The sequence below is a fragment of the Erinaceus europaeus genome, chromosome 15, assembly GCF_950295315.1.
Source record: "Erinaceus europaeus chromosome 15, mEriEur2.1, whole genome shotgun sequence".
Taxonomy (NCBI): Eukaryota; Metazoa; Chordata; class Mammalia; order Eulipotyphla; family Erinaceidae; genus Erinaceus; species Erinaceus europaeus.
Genome location: NC_080176.1, coordinates 8,675,728 through 8,688,644, shown reverse-complemented (window position 1 = coordinate 8,688,644; position 12,917 = coordinate 8,675,728). Strand labels below are relative to the sequence as shown.

General features: G+C 48.6%; 1 protein-coding gene and 1 non-coding gene across 7 annotated transcripts in view; one reads left to right on the top strand and one right to left on the bottom strand.

Moving 5' to 3' along the window:
• ARHGAP17 (Rho GTPase activating protein 17) overlaps positions 1–11,092 on the bottom strand; it is a 134,612-nt gene extending 123,520 nt beyond the window's left edge. For 3 of the 6 annotated variants that reach the window (XR_009544961.1, XM_060172777.1, XM_060172778.1), the window contains exon 1: positions 10,901–11,091. Coding sequence is in view for 5 of the 6 variants with exons in the window: in XM_060172777.1 (XP_060028760.1) it covers positions 10,901–10,953 (53 nt within the window). In the remaining variant the exon portion in view is untranslated. Of the gene's footprint in view, positions 1–10,900 lie in introns of all 6 variants that reach the window. The other 3 variants (XM_060172776.1, XM_060172779.1, XM_060172780.1) reach the window with 2 other exon arrangements.
• A 1,694-nt stretch (positions 11,093–12,786) lies between these two features.
• LOC132533271 (small nucleolar RNA SNORA17) lies at positions 12,787–12,917 on the top strand. Its single transcript, XR_009545164.1, has one exon. It is a non-coding gene; the product is annotated as a small nucleolar RNA SNORA17 (small nucleolar RNA).

The following is a 12,917-nucleotide window of genomic DNA, read 5'->3' as shown; positions in this document are numbered from 1 at the left end:
CCCACTGCGCCACCACCTGGTGCCCTTTTTTTTTTTTTGCCTCCAGGATTATCTCTGGGGTTCGGTGCCCACACTACGAATCCACTGCTCCCACAGGCCATTTTTTCCCATTTTGTTGCCCCTGTTGTTGCCCTTGTTATTATTGTTATTGTTGCCACTGCTGTAGTAGTTGTTGGATAGGACATCGAGAAATGGAGAGAGGAGGGGAAAACAGAGAGGGGGAGAGAAGATAAACGCCTGCTGACCTGCTTCACCACTTGTGAGGTTAGGTTACCCCCCCCCACCGCAGGTGGGGAGCCGGGGGCTCGAACTGGGATCCTTCCGCAGGTCCCTGCACTTCACGCCATGTGCGCTTAACCCACTGCATTACCGCCTGACCCCCTAATATTCATTTTTTAATATTTGTTTGATGTTTCCTTTTTGTTGCCCTTGTTTTATTATTGCTGTAGTTATTATTGTTGTTGTTATTGATGTCATCGTTGTTGGATAGGACAGAGAGAAATGGAGAGAGGAGGGGAAGACAGAGAGGGGGAGAGAAAGACACCTGCAGACCTGCTTCACCGCCTGTGAAGCGACTCCCCTGCAGGTGGGGAGCTGGGGGCTCCGTTATTCATTTTTTAATGAGTGAAAGATACAAAGCATTGCTCAGCTTTGGCTTATGATGATACCTGCTGGGGATTGAACCTGGGACCTCAGAGCCTCAGGCATAAGTGTCTTTTGTAAAACCATTATGCCATCTTCCCAGCCCAGGCACTTATTACTTTTATATATTTTTTAAAATTTTTTATCACCTTTTTTATTTATTAGATAGAGACAGCCAGAAATTGAAAGGGGAAGGGGGAAATAGAGAGGGAGAGAGACAGAGAGACACCTCCTGCCCTGCTTCTCCACTCATGAAGCTCTCCCCCTGCAGGTGGGGACCAGGGACTTGAGCCCTGGTCCTTGTGCACTGTAGTATGTGTGCTTAACCAGGTGTGCTACCACCTGGCCCCTTTTTTTTTATTATATTCTTTGAAATTTTATTTATTAGCTAGAGACAGAGAGAAATTGAGAGGGGAGAAGAGGAGAGAGAGAGAGACAAGAGAAGAGAGAGAGAGACCTGCAGCTCTGCTTCACCACTCGTGAAACTTTCCCCCTTCAGGTGGGGACCAAGGGCTTGAACCTGGGTCCTTGTGCACTGTAACATGTGTGCTTAACCAGGTGTGCCACCGCCTGGCCCCGGCACTTATTACTTTTACTTGCTCTGAATTTCAGACTGTAATTCCTGCTCACAATATAAACATGCCTTTCAACTTTTTGGAGAAGGGGAATATTATTTAATGTAAACAATAATAACAATAAGTCACAGATTCTACTAGTGGGGACATGAGTGGAAAGTAAGACGGGTCCACAATCCTTCAAAAATCACCATTTCAAGGGAGTCGGGCGGAGGCACAGTGGGTTAAGCACACGTGGAACAAAGCGCAAGGACCTGTGCAACGATCCTGGTTTGAGCCCCCGGCTCCCTATATGCAGGGGAGTCGCTTCACAAGCAGTGAAGCAGGTCTGCAGGTGTCTGTCTTTCTCTCCCTCTCTGTCTTCCCCCTCCTCTCTCCATTTCTCTCTGTCCTATCCAACAACGACGACATCAATAACAACAACAATAATAACTACAATAATAAAGCAACAAGGACAACAAAAAGAAAAATAAATTTACAAATAAATAAATAAAATAAATCACCATTTCAAAATGAAAGAAACAGGTTATTCATAATGGACTTCTGGCTTCCATCACGCACGTATCCAGAATCAGGAAAAAGCTAAATGAAGGTTTCTCTCCCTCTGTACATTGAAACATGACAGTCCTGTAGGAGCTGTTCTTTGTGTGGTACCATATCCATTACTGGTCTTGCTCTGCACATGTACAACTCCCTCCCCCAAACCCAAACACACACCCCAAATCATGACAACCAAAACTGTCTCCAGCCCTCCCTGCTAAGGACCACAGCCAACTCAGTGAGACTCAGAATTCCAGGAAAGCATCACTCCCATCTCGAATGACGGGTTTCTCGGGAGTTGCAGACAGGAAGTATGGGTTGACAGCTGCTACAGAATCAGGAACTTGGACTTGAGTCCTCAGGTCTGTCATTTACTGGCTTGATGGCCTCTTTTAGGTCTGTTTTCCTCACTATTAAATCAGGAATAAATAACATCGTCTCTCAGAGTGACTGTGTGATTGTTTATACGGCGCACCTGCCCACTCCCCCAGCTTAATTAGCACCAAAGACCTTTTTACAAACATTAATCCTTCCTGGTGAATAGGCAGCCTGGCCTCTGCAAAAGCACCCAGGATCTAAGGAGAAGCCTAGGCGAGACCTTGGCATCTCTGTAGCTGTGCAAACTTGCAAATCCTTCCTATTTATTTATTTGTTTGTTTGTGAGAAAGGAGGAGAGAGAGAAAGAAGCAGACATCACTCTGGTACATGTGCTGCCGGGGACTGAACTCAGGACACCATGCTTGAGAATCCAATGCTTTATCTACTGCACCACCTCCCAGACCACAAATTTGCAAATCCTTCCTTAAAAGGCAGAAATCTCCTGGGGATATATCCTAAGGAACCCAACACATCCATCCAAAAAGATCTGTGTACACATATGTTCTTGGCAGCACAATTTGTAATAGCCAAAACCTGGAAGCAACCCAGGTGTCCAACAACAGATGAGTGGCTGAGCCAGTTGTGGTATATATACACAATGGAATACTACTCAGCTGTAAAAAATGTTGACTTCACCGTTTTCAGCTGATCTTGGATGGACCTTGAAAAATTCATGTTAAATGAAATAAGTCAGAAACAGAAGGATGAATATGGCATGATCTCACTCTCAGGCAGAAGTTGAAAAACAAGATCAGAAAAGAAAACACAAGTTGAACCTGAACTGGAATTGGCGTATCGCACCCAAGTAAAAGACTCTGGGGTGGGTGGGTGGGTGGGGAGAATACAGGTCCATGAAAAATGATGAATGAAATAGTGGGGGTTGTATTGCTAAATGGGAATCTGGGGAATGTTATGCATGTAAAAAAAAAAAAAGAAGTAGAAACGCAAAGCAGAAATTGACTGAGTTTGGAGTATGGCACCAAAGTAAGAAAGCAGAAGTACACTAGAGTTTGCAGTGAGTACCTCCCTAATACTTCCTCTCCACTTTTCCAAGCTTTGGGTCCATGATTGCTCAACAATTTGTTTGGCTTTGTATGTTAACTCTCTTTTCAGTCACCAGGTTCCAGGTGTCATCAGGATGCCGGCCAGACTTCCCTGGATTGAAGACACCACCAATGTGTCCTGGAGCTCAGCTTCCCCAGAGACCCATCCTACTAGGGAAAGAGAGAGGCAGACTGGGAGTATGGACCTACCAGTCAACGCCCATGTTCAGCGAGGAAGCAATTACAGAAGCCAGACCTTCTACCTTCTGCAACCCTCAATGACCCTGGGTCCATGCTCCCAGAGGGATAGAGAATGGGAAAGCTATCGGGGGAGGGGGTGGGATATTGAGATTGGGCGGTGGGAATTGTGTGGAGTTGTACCCCTCCTACCCTATGGTTTTGTTAATTAATCCTTTCTTAAATAAAAAAAAAAAATACATAAACAAACAAAAAAAAAAAGGCATGCCCAGGAGAAAAGGGGGACTAGAGGGGCTGATAGAGCTTGCTCCCTAGGTGAGGCCCTGGCTGGGAGTGTCTCCTGGGGTGTTGGTTTCTGCCAGGAGGTAAACTAGTCCCTGGAGGTCAGAATGCTTCCTAGATAGTTGTCTTTAGATAAGCCAGAGTTACAGACTCCAGCCTGGCCCAATCCCTGAGTGACTCAGGTCAGGCCAGCACTGCAGGAGAGCTGAGCAGTTTAGCACTACACTGCACTGCAGGGTTGCTTGGCACGTGGGGGTGGGGCCAACATAAGGAATTTTTTTTTAAAGTTTGCAATCTGGATTTTCATAAAAAAAAAAAAAAAAAAAAAGATGAGGGAGGCCAGGTGGTGGCACACCTGGTTGTGCACACATGTTACAGTGCACAAGGACCCGGGTCCCCACCTGCAGGGGGAAAGCTTTGCAAGTGGTGAAGCAGTGCTGCAGGTGTCTCTGTCTCTACCCCTCTATCATTTCCTTTCCTCTCCATTTCTGGCTGTCTCTATCCAGTAAATAAAGATAATACAAAAAATTTGAAAAAGAATATATATATATATATATATATATATATATATATATATATATGAAAATTAGATAAGGGATTTAACTAATTTTTGTTTGTTTGTTTTTGGTTTTTGTCACCAAGGTTATTGCTGGGGCCCAATGTCTACAATACAAATCAAATCCACCACTCTTGATAGCCATTTTTCCCCTCTCTCTCTCTCTCCCTCTCTCTCTCTCTCTCTCTCTCTCTCTCTCTCTCTCTCTTTATTGCCACCAGGGTTATGGCTGTGGCTCTGTCCCTGAACAACGAATCAGTCAGTCCTGACAGCCATTTTTTCCTTTTATCTTTCTACTTTTACTAGATAGGATAGAAAGAAATTGAGAGGTGAGGGGGAGATAAAGAAGGAGAAAGACAGCTTACAAACTTGCTTCACCGCTCCCCTACAGGTGGAGGGCTCAAAGTCGGATCCTTGAGTACAGTAATGCGTGCGTTTAATTGGGTCTGCTATTGTCCTTTTACTTATTTATTTATTTGCCTCCAGGGTTACTGCTGGGACTCAGTGCCTGCACTATGAATCCACTGCTCCTGTGGCCATTTTTTTTTCAATTTTTTTTTTTTTTTTTTTTTTGGATAGGACAGAGAAAATGAGAAGGAAAGGGAGGGGAAGATAGGGAGAGAGAAAGATAGATACCTGGGTGGGGGTAGATAGCATAATGGTTATGCAAACAGACTGAAGCTCCGTCAAATCCCAGGTTCAATCCTCCCGCACCACCTTATAAACCAGAGCTGAGCAGTGCTCTGGTTAAAAAAAAAAAAAAGAAAGAAAGAAAGATAGATAGATAGATAGATAGATAGATACCTTCAGACCTGCTTCACCACTTGTGAAGTAACTCCACCCCCCCACAGGTGGGGAGCCGGGATCTGGAACAGGGATCCTTGTATGAGTCCTTGCACTTAACCCGGAGCACCACTGCCCAGTCCCCTTATTTTGTTTGTTTATTTATTTTTACCAGAGTACTCTGGCATACAGTACAGGTGGGATTGAACCTAGGCCTTTGGAGCCTCAGGCATCAGAATCTTTTTGTGTAACTAGTGTACTGTTCCCCATCCCCATCATATTTAATTTAACCACCGTGACACTGCACGGACTGAACAAATTAGAACTACGGTCAGATTCGGTCTTGCTGCAGTCTGGGTGAGGCTGCAGTAGAGAAGCTGCTGGTATTGATTTCTTTTTTCTTTTTTTAAGACTTTATTTATTTATGAGAAAGATAGGAGGAGAAAGAACCAGACATCATTCTGACACATGTGCTGCTGGGGATCGAACGCAGGACCTCATGCTTGAAAAGCCAAAGCTTTATCCATTGTGCCACCTCCCGGACCACTGGTCTTGAGTTCTATCCCCTACCTCAAAGTGCCACAGTGATCTCTGCTTTTCTCTCCCTCTCTTTCTCTCTTTTCTTCTCTTCTCTCCCTTCTTCATCTCCCCTCTCATTAACCAATCAATAAGTCTTTAAAAAAAATTTTTTTTAAGTCTGCGGATCACTTGTTGGCAGTTATTTATCTAAAGCACCTGAAGGTTAGTGATCCTGGTCACTATATCGCTCAGCACCTTATCTGGATGTGACTACAGTCTCACTTCTTTGGATTTGTTGAACTGTTCCTCCTTTTCTTTCCGGGAGTCTTGAAGAGATCTGCTCGTAGTTAGTGACCCAGGAGGCAGCACAATGGCTAGGGCACTGAACTCAAAAGCATCAAGTTCTGATTCTGATTGCCAGCATTGCATTTGCCCCTGCAGGTGGGGACCAGGGACTTGAACTCGGGTCCTTGTGCACTGTAGTGTGTGCGCTCAACTAGGTGCGCCACCTCCTGGCCCCTAAAGCTAGGCTTTTGCTTTTTTTTTTTTTTTTTTTAATATTTACTTATTCCCTTTTTGATGCCCTTGTTGTTTTTATTGTTGTAGTTATTATTGTTGTTGTTGATGATGTCATCGTTGTCGGACAGGATAGAGAGAAATGGAGAGAGGAGGGGAAGACAGAGAGCGGGAGAGAAAGACAGACACCTGCAGACCTGCTTCACCGCCTGTGACAAGATCCCCCTGCAGGTGGAGAGCCAGGGGTTCGAACCGGGATCCTTACGCCGGTCCTCGTGCTTCGTATTGTGTGTGCTTAACCCGCTGCACTACCACCCGACACCCAGGCTTTTGCTTTTTAAGTGTACACCAGCCACTAGTTATAAATGTGTATTATTCCTTGGTTGTTTTTTTGTTTGTTTGTTTCATGTATCTACTGAACTCCTTCAGGGCAGAAACCGCCCTGTTCACACTTCTGACCAATTACTACCTTGCACAAGGGCACATATTCGGGCTCACCAAGCCATCTGTTGTACGCACGAATCAACAAGAGGCAGGTGGACAAAAGGACTTATTCTCATTTCCCATCTCGTGAGACCACCCACCCAAGGAGGCTGGCCCTTGTGTCACACAAACCTTCTTCTGAAACAGAATCAGCCACCGCTGGTTATAAACAGATTGCATCATGAGAACCCACTCCTTCCAGCCAGTACGAAACCCTCCCACACAGGTCCCTCCATCCCAGGGAACCTTGGGGTGGTGTTGCTCCCAGAGTCCCCGTTCTGGAAAAAGAGACTTCATTGCAAGGCAGGACCTAGAACTCGGGCCATTCGGAACACTCACACAGACATTAACTTCACTCATGGGTGAGGGACAAAGAGGAACCCTTGGCTTGCTAAGGTTCATCTTTCCTTAGCCTCAACAATGACTTCAGTACAGGGAAGAAAATAACACACACAGGAAATCAACAACACATCTCTCCCTCTCTGTCTCTCTCTCTCTTTCAACAACAGCAGTGGCAGATTAAGAGGTTCCCCAATAAAAGGTTTTGACTGGGGAGTCGCGCGGTAGCACAGGCGCTTAAGGCAATGTGGTGCAAAAGACAAGGATCTGCATAAAGATCGCGGTTCAAGCCCCCCGGCTCCCCATCTGTATGTAGGGAGTTGAGTCACAGACGGTGAAGCAGGTCTGCAGGTGTCTATCTTTCTCTCCCCCTCTCTGTCTTCCCCTCTCTCCATTTCTCTCTGTCCTATCCAACAACAATGACAACAACAATAACTACAACAACAATAACAAACAAGGGCAAAAGGGAAAATAAATAAATTTTTTTTTTTTAAGTTGTGACTGGGGGTTGGGTGGTGGTGCACCGGATTAAGTGCACACAGTGCGAAGCAGCGAGGATTGGCACAAGGATCCCCAGTGCAAGGAAACGGGTTCGAGCCCCCAGCCCCCAACTTGCAAGGAGGTCACTTTGCAAACAGTGAAGCAGGTCTGCAGGTGTCTGTCTTTCTCTCCCCCTCTCTGTCTTCCCCTCCTCTCTCCATTTTTCTCTGTCCTGTCCAACAACTGCAGTAACAGCAGCAACAACAATGGGGGGAAAATGGCCACCAGAAGCAGTGGATTCATGATGCAGGGACCTCAGCAATAATCCTGGAAGCAAAAAAAAAAAATTAAAAAGGGGAAGTGGGGGCAGGCAGTAGCATACCTGGTTAAATGCTTACACTATAGTGCACAAGTACCCAGGTTCAAGCCCCTGGTCCCCACCTGCAGGGGGAAAACTTCACAAGTGGTGAAGCAGGGCTGCAGGTATCTCTCTCCATTTCTATCTCTCCCCCCTCAATTTCTGCCTCTATCTAGTAATAAAAATTTTTTAAATAAGTTTTTTTAATGTTTATTTTATTTATTGATTCCCTTTTGTTGCCCTTGTTGTTTTATTGTTGTAGTTGTTATTGTTGTTGTCGTTGTTGGATAGGACAGAGAGAAATGGAGAGAGGAGAGGAAGACAGAGAGGAGGAGAGAAGGACAGACACCTGCAGACCTGCTTCACTGCCTGTGAAGCGACTCCCCTGCAGGTGGGGAGCCGGGGGCTCAAACCGGGATCCTTATGCCGGTCCTTGTGCTTTGCGCCACCTGCACTTAACCCGCTGCGCTACAGCCCAACTCCCTAAAAATAAGTTTTTAAAAAATAAAGTTTTGACTTTGGGTGCCTAATTGCCACACCCTTAATAGCTCTGTAATACCTCAGCTTCCACTGGCACCAAGCAATAAAGATTTTCAAACAGAGCCAAAGGTCAGACCTGGAATTATTACAGTCTGTGTATGAATCATCACTTTACTCTATCCAGTTAACGCTTTCCCAGACTTGGGGGCTCTCCTCTACCTGGGTGCTCTGTTAAGAGTGAGGTGTGTAGTCAGTCAGGAACATCTTCTGAGTATCTGCCATGTCACAGGAGCCACAGCGGGACTCTGGGAGTCAAAGGAGAGGCAACAGGGACTCTTGAGGTGCTGAGTCTCATGTCACAAGTGGAGTGACAAGAAAACTGCAGACAGAAAAAGGTGCTGTATGGAATCATGAAAGCAGCCAAGAGAGCACCCAGTCCATAAGGAAGCATGGGGGGGGGGGGGCAGGTGGTGGCGCACCTGGTTGAGCGTACATGATAAAATGCTCAAGGACCCAGGTTCGAATACCCGGTCCCCACCTGCAGGGGGAAAGCTTCATGAGTGGTGAAGCACTGTTGCAGGTGTCTCTCTGCCTCTCTTCCTCTCTTCTCCTCCCCTTTCTCTCTCAATTTCTGTCTGTCTCTATCCAATAAATAAATAAAGATAATAAAAGAAATTTTAAAAAAGGGGGGGAGTATCAGGGAAAGCCTTTGAGAGGGCAGAGGGTGTTATGGAAACCTTCAAGAGTGAGTAGGAGGTGACTCTGGGGCAGGTGTGGTGAGAAAGGCTTCCAAAGAGAGTCCCAGACTATAACAGGCTAGTAAGTAAGGAGACTTGGAGCTGTATGGCTTCCTCTGGAAACTGAAAGTAGACAAAATCGGGCTGGAATTTAACATTGTAAAGGGAGAAGTTGCCACAGAACTTCTCTCTTGAAGCTGGAGCCAAAGATTTCCTGAATGAGTCAGTAGCTTTCCCTGTCTTAGGTTTGCTTAAGAAGGTCAAGCAGGGAGTCTGGCGGTAGCACAGTGGGTTAAGTGCACGTGGTGCAAAACACAAGGACTAGAGTAAGGATCTGGGTTCAAGGCCCCCCCCCCAGCACCCCGGCTCCCCACCTGTAGGGGAGTCGCTTCACAGGCAGTGAAGCAGGTCTGCAGGTGTCTGTCTTTCTCTCCCCCCCCCCACATCTTCTCCTCCTCTCTTCATTTCTCTGTCCTATCCAACGACGACAACATCAATAACAACAATAACTACAACAATAAAAAACAAGGACAACAAAAGGGAAAATAAATAAATATAATAAAAAGAGGGTCGAGCAGCCCTTGCCTGAGAGATCAAAAATGGCCATCTGACAAAAAAGATACCTAAACACTCACTCAATACTGATTCTGCAAAGCAAGTCGCTGAAAATACTGAGACAGAGGTAGAAAACCCACCCTGAATTGCCAATTCCTTCCCAAGGGTCTTGCCTGAAATGCCAGTCTTCTCAACACTATTCCTATCATTTTTCCTACAAATAACAAGAAAGTTAGCTCTGGGTGGGTGGGTGGGGAGGACAGGGAGGGATTAAATCTGGAAATAGGATAAATGCACATGCAGATAACAGGGTAACAGGGTGAGGTTACCCCCTCGCCAAAATGAAAGTATGAAATTAAGCAGAAAGTTGGGGGGGAACAAAACAGTAAAAGGTAAATTTAGAAAATGCAAGAGGAAGTAAAAGTATCTTCATACACACACACCAAAAAAAGTGTCCCGAATGAGCTGGCCAAACCAGACTCCCCCTATTTAAAAAAAAAAACTATTAAAAAAAAAAAAAAAGCAGGGGGAGGGGGAATCTGAAATATTCACTTTATAGTGCGACACAAAACAATAGCAAATTGGTACATTACAGCTAGCTACCCAGGAAGACCTTGAAATATGTGCTCGGGATAAGACAACACATGACAATCACCTGGAGAAGCTCTCTAAACCACAAACTTCTTCTGTTTCAACAGCCTGACCACCTACAGACTCCAACCATTCAGCTCCTAACCAACAAATATCCCTGGTCGAGCGTTAAGACGCTTGCAAGGACCCTGGATATAGAAGTCTGCTTCTGTGTCCAAAATGCAACTTTAAAAGAAAAAAAAAAGTTTTTTTTTTCTTTAATTGTCACAGGCCGTCTCCTAATCCCTTCCTCTCCCCCACGCCAGATTTCTAAATGTCAAGAGCTTGTAGCCGGCAGGATCCTGGGAGACCCGGTGTGCGGGCACCACACCACCTATACAGTCTTTGCAAGAGAGTTTTGAAACCCACTAAAGCAGACCCGATGGGCTTTGAGAACTATCCACGGAGCATGCCCGGGTGCACTTGTAAAAAGAGGAGTGTGCGACTGCGGGGCAGCCCCCAGCAAGTCTGTGGGCGCTGCCTCCACAATCCGGCACAGCCTGGGGCACCCAGTGAAGGGGACTTGCAGCCCAGCTGGCGACCCGGGCCCCTGGGACCCCCGGGGGCAGAGAGGAAGAGGAGGGTCAGAGCAGTCCCGGGAGGGCGGTGCTCGGGCGCGCGGCAAGGGGACCCCCAGGCGCCCGGCCCAGGGGGCTCCGGGCGAGCGCGGGAGGCGCAGCCCCCGACCCGCGGGCTCCGGGAGGACGGCGGCCGGCAGGGATCCGCGGGGCCCGCAGAGGCGCTGTCCCACCCCCGCCCCGCGTCCCGGCCACCCGGCCACCCGGCCACCCGGCCCGCGCACTCGCCTGCCCACGGTCTGGTTGGCCAGCTGCTTCATGCGGTTGAATTGCTTCTTCATGGCGGCGGCGGCGGCGGCGGCGGCGGCGGCGGCGGCCCGCGGGGCTCGGGCCGGACAGGACAGGGGACTGGCTGGCGGCTCCTACATCCCGGCCCAGGCGGCGGCGGCGGTGGCGGGTCCCAGGCCCGCGGCCCCGCCCTCCCGCGTCACTTCCAGCGGCACCGCCCGCCGGGCTCAGCCAGGCCTCCCGGGCCCACAGGGCGCAGGGCACTGGGCGCAGGGCTCAGCCAGGCCTCCCCAGCTGCTGGGCACCGGGCGCAGGGCTCAGCCAGGCCTCCCCAGCTGCTGGGCACCGGGCGCAGGGCTCAGCCAGGCCTCCCCAGCTGCTGGGCACCGGGCGCAGGGCTCAGCCAGGCCTCCCCAGCTGCTGGGCACCGGGCGCAGGGCTCAGCCAGGCCTCCCCAGCTGCTGGGCACCGGGCGCAGGGCTCAGCCAGGCCTCCCCAGCTGCTGGGCACCGGGCGCAGGGCTCAGCCAGGCCTCCCCAGCTGCTGGGCACCGGGCGCAGGGCTCAGCCAGGCCTCCCCAGCTGCTGGGCACCGGGCGCAGGGCTCAGCCAGGCCTCCCCAGCTGCTGGGCACTGGGCGCAGGGCTCAGCCAGGTCTACCCACCCCAAAGGGCTCAGGACTCAGCCAGGCCTCCCCAGTCTGAAGGACCCGCAGGGCACAGGGTTGACCCAGGCCTTCCAGGCTGCAGGGCACAGGACTCAGCATTCAGACAGACCTCTCTCTAGACAGCAGGGTGCAGGGCACAGCCAGGCCTCCGCCTGGGGCTGCAGGTTCACGCGGAATCCGTCCTGCCAGCCCTTGGGTCACGATGCAGGCTCCTGTCCACTGAATATAGATTGCAAACTCGTGGGGCCCTCTCCACGTGCAAAAAGCCTGTGCCTTGTGGTGTGGCATTGGGCTTAGGACCCCATGCTCCTCCTGTTGTACCTGGGTCCGTGATATAAAGAAATCCACAAGGAACCAAAGGTGATATAAAAGTAGAAAGCCTTTAGTATATTCTAGCCGGCTAGGGCCGAGTTACGGAGGGGCTGACACACCAGCTCTCTGGTAATCGACCCCGTACCCAAGCCCTATTAAGGTTTATATACCTTTCCGATTACATGGCTACATGACAGGGTTCAGCTACACAATGTGGTTACATGACAGTTTTACATCTATAGCCCACAGGTGCAGGGAAGGGGAGGGGGTCTTTTTTGTCCTTGGAGTTATCTCTTTTTCTTGACTCCAGGCTGTTTTCTCAGAGTCTGCCCTTGTATTTATCTCTGGCCTTGCAGACTCCCAGGCCTGTCCTGTAATTGCTTACTTAACCCTTGGGTTGCCCGAGTCTAGGTTCATTTGTCTGTTCATATACCATTTTACATTTATTACTTTTTGTTCAGTTCCTACTCTCCCAAGAACTCTGAGCAGGCAGGGCTCACTGGGGGTGGGGAAGGACTCCTAGTTTTCATTAGGGTCATGCTTTCTACAGAGTCTTTATCAAGATTTGTTCATAGTTTCATTATCACAATGTTTTGTTAGAAGAATGCATGAGAATCACAAATTGCAAGACAATTCTTTGTGTGTTTATTTTTACCAGAGCACAGTTCAGCTTTGGCTTATGGTGTGGGGAATTTAAAGTGGGATCTAAGAGTCTCAAGTGGAGGGTCTTTGATGAACCATCATGCTGTATGTCCCTGCCCCTTCCTTCCTTCCTTTTTTCCTTCATTCCTTTACAGCAACAGGCAGAGAGAGTGAGAGACCATGGCACCAAATCTTCCTTCAGTCCAGTGGGTGCGGGGCTTGAACCTGGGTTGTGTACATAGAAAACTATTAAAGTGATCTATTTCCCTGCCCCTAGAGGTGTTACAGATGTGACTACTGTGTCACATGTGTGTCATTAGGTGGCAGAGAGAAGAGAGGTTTGTCTATGTTCAGTGCTCTGACCTGTGAGCCACTGGGGGATTGATAGTCTGACACT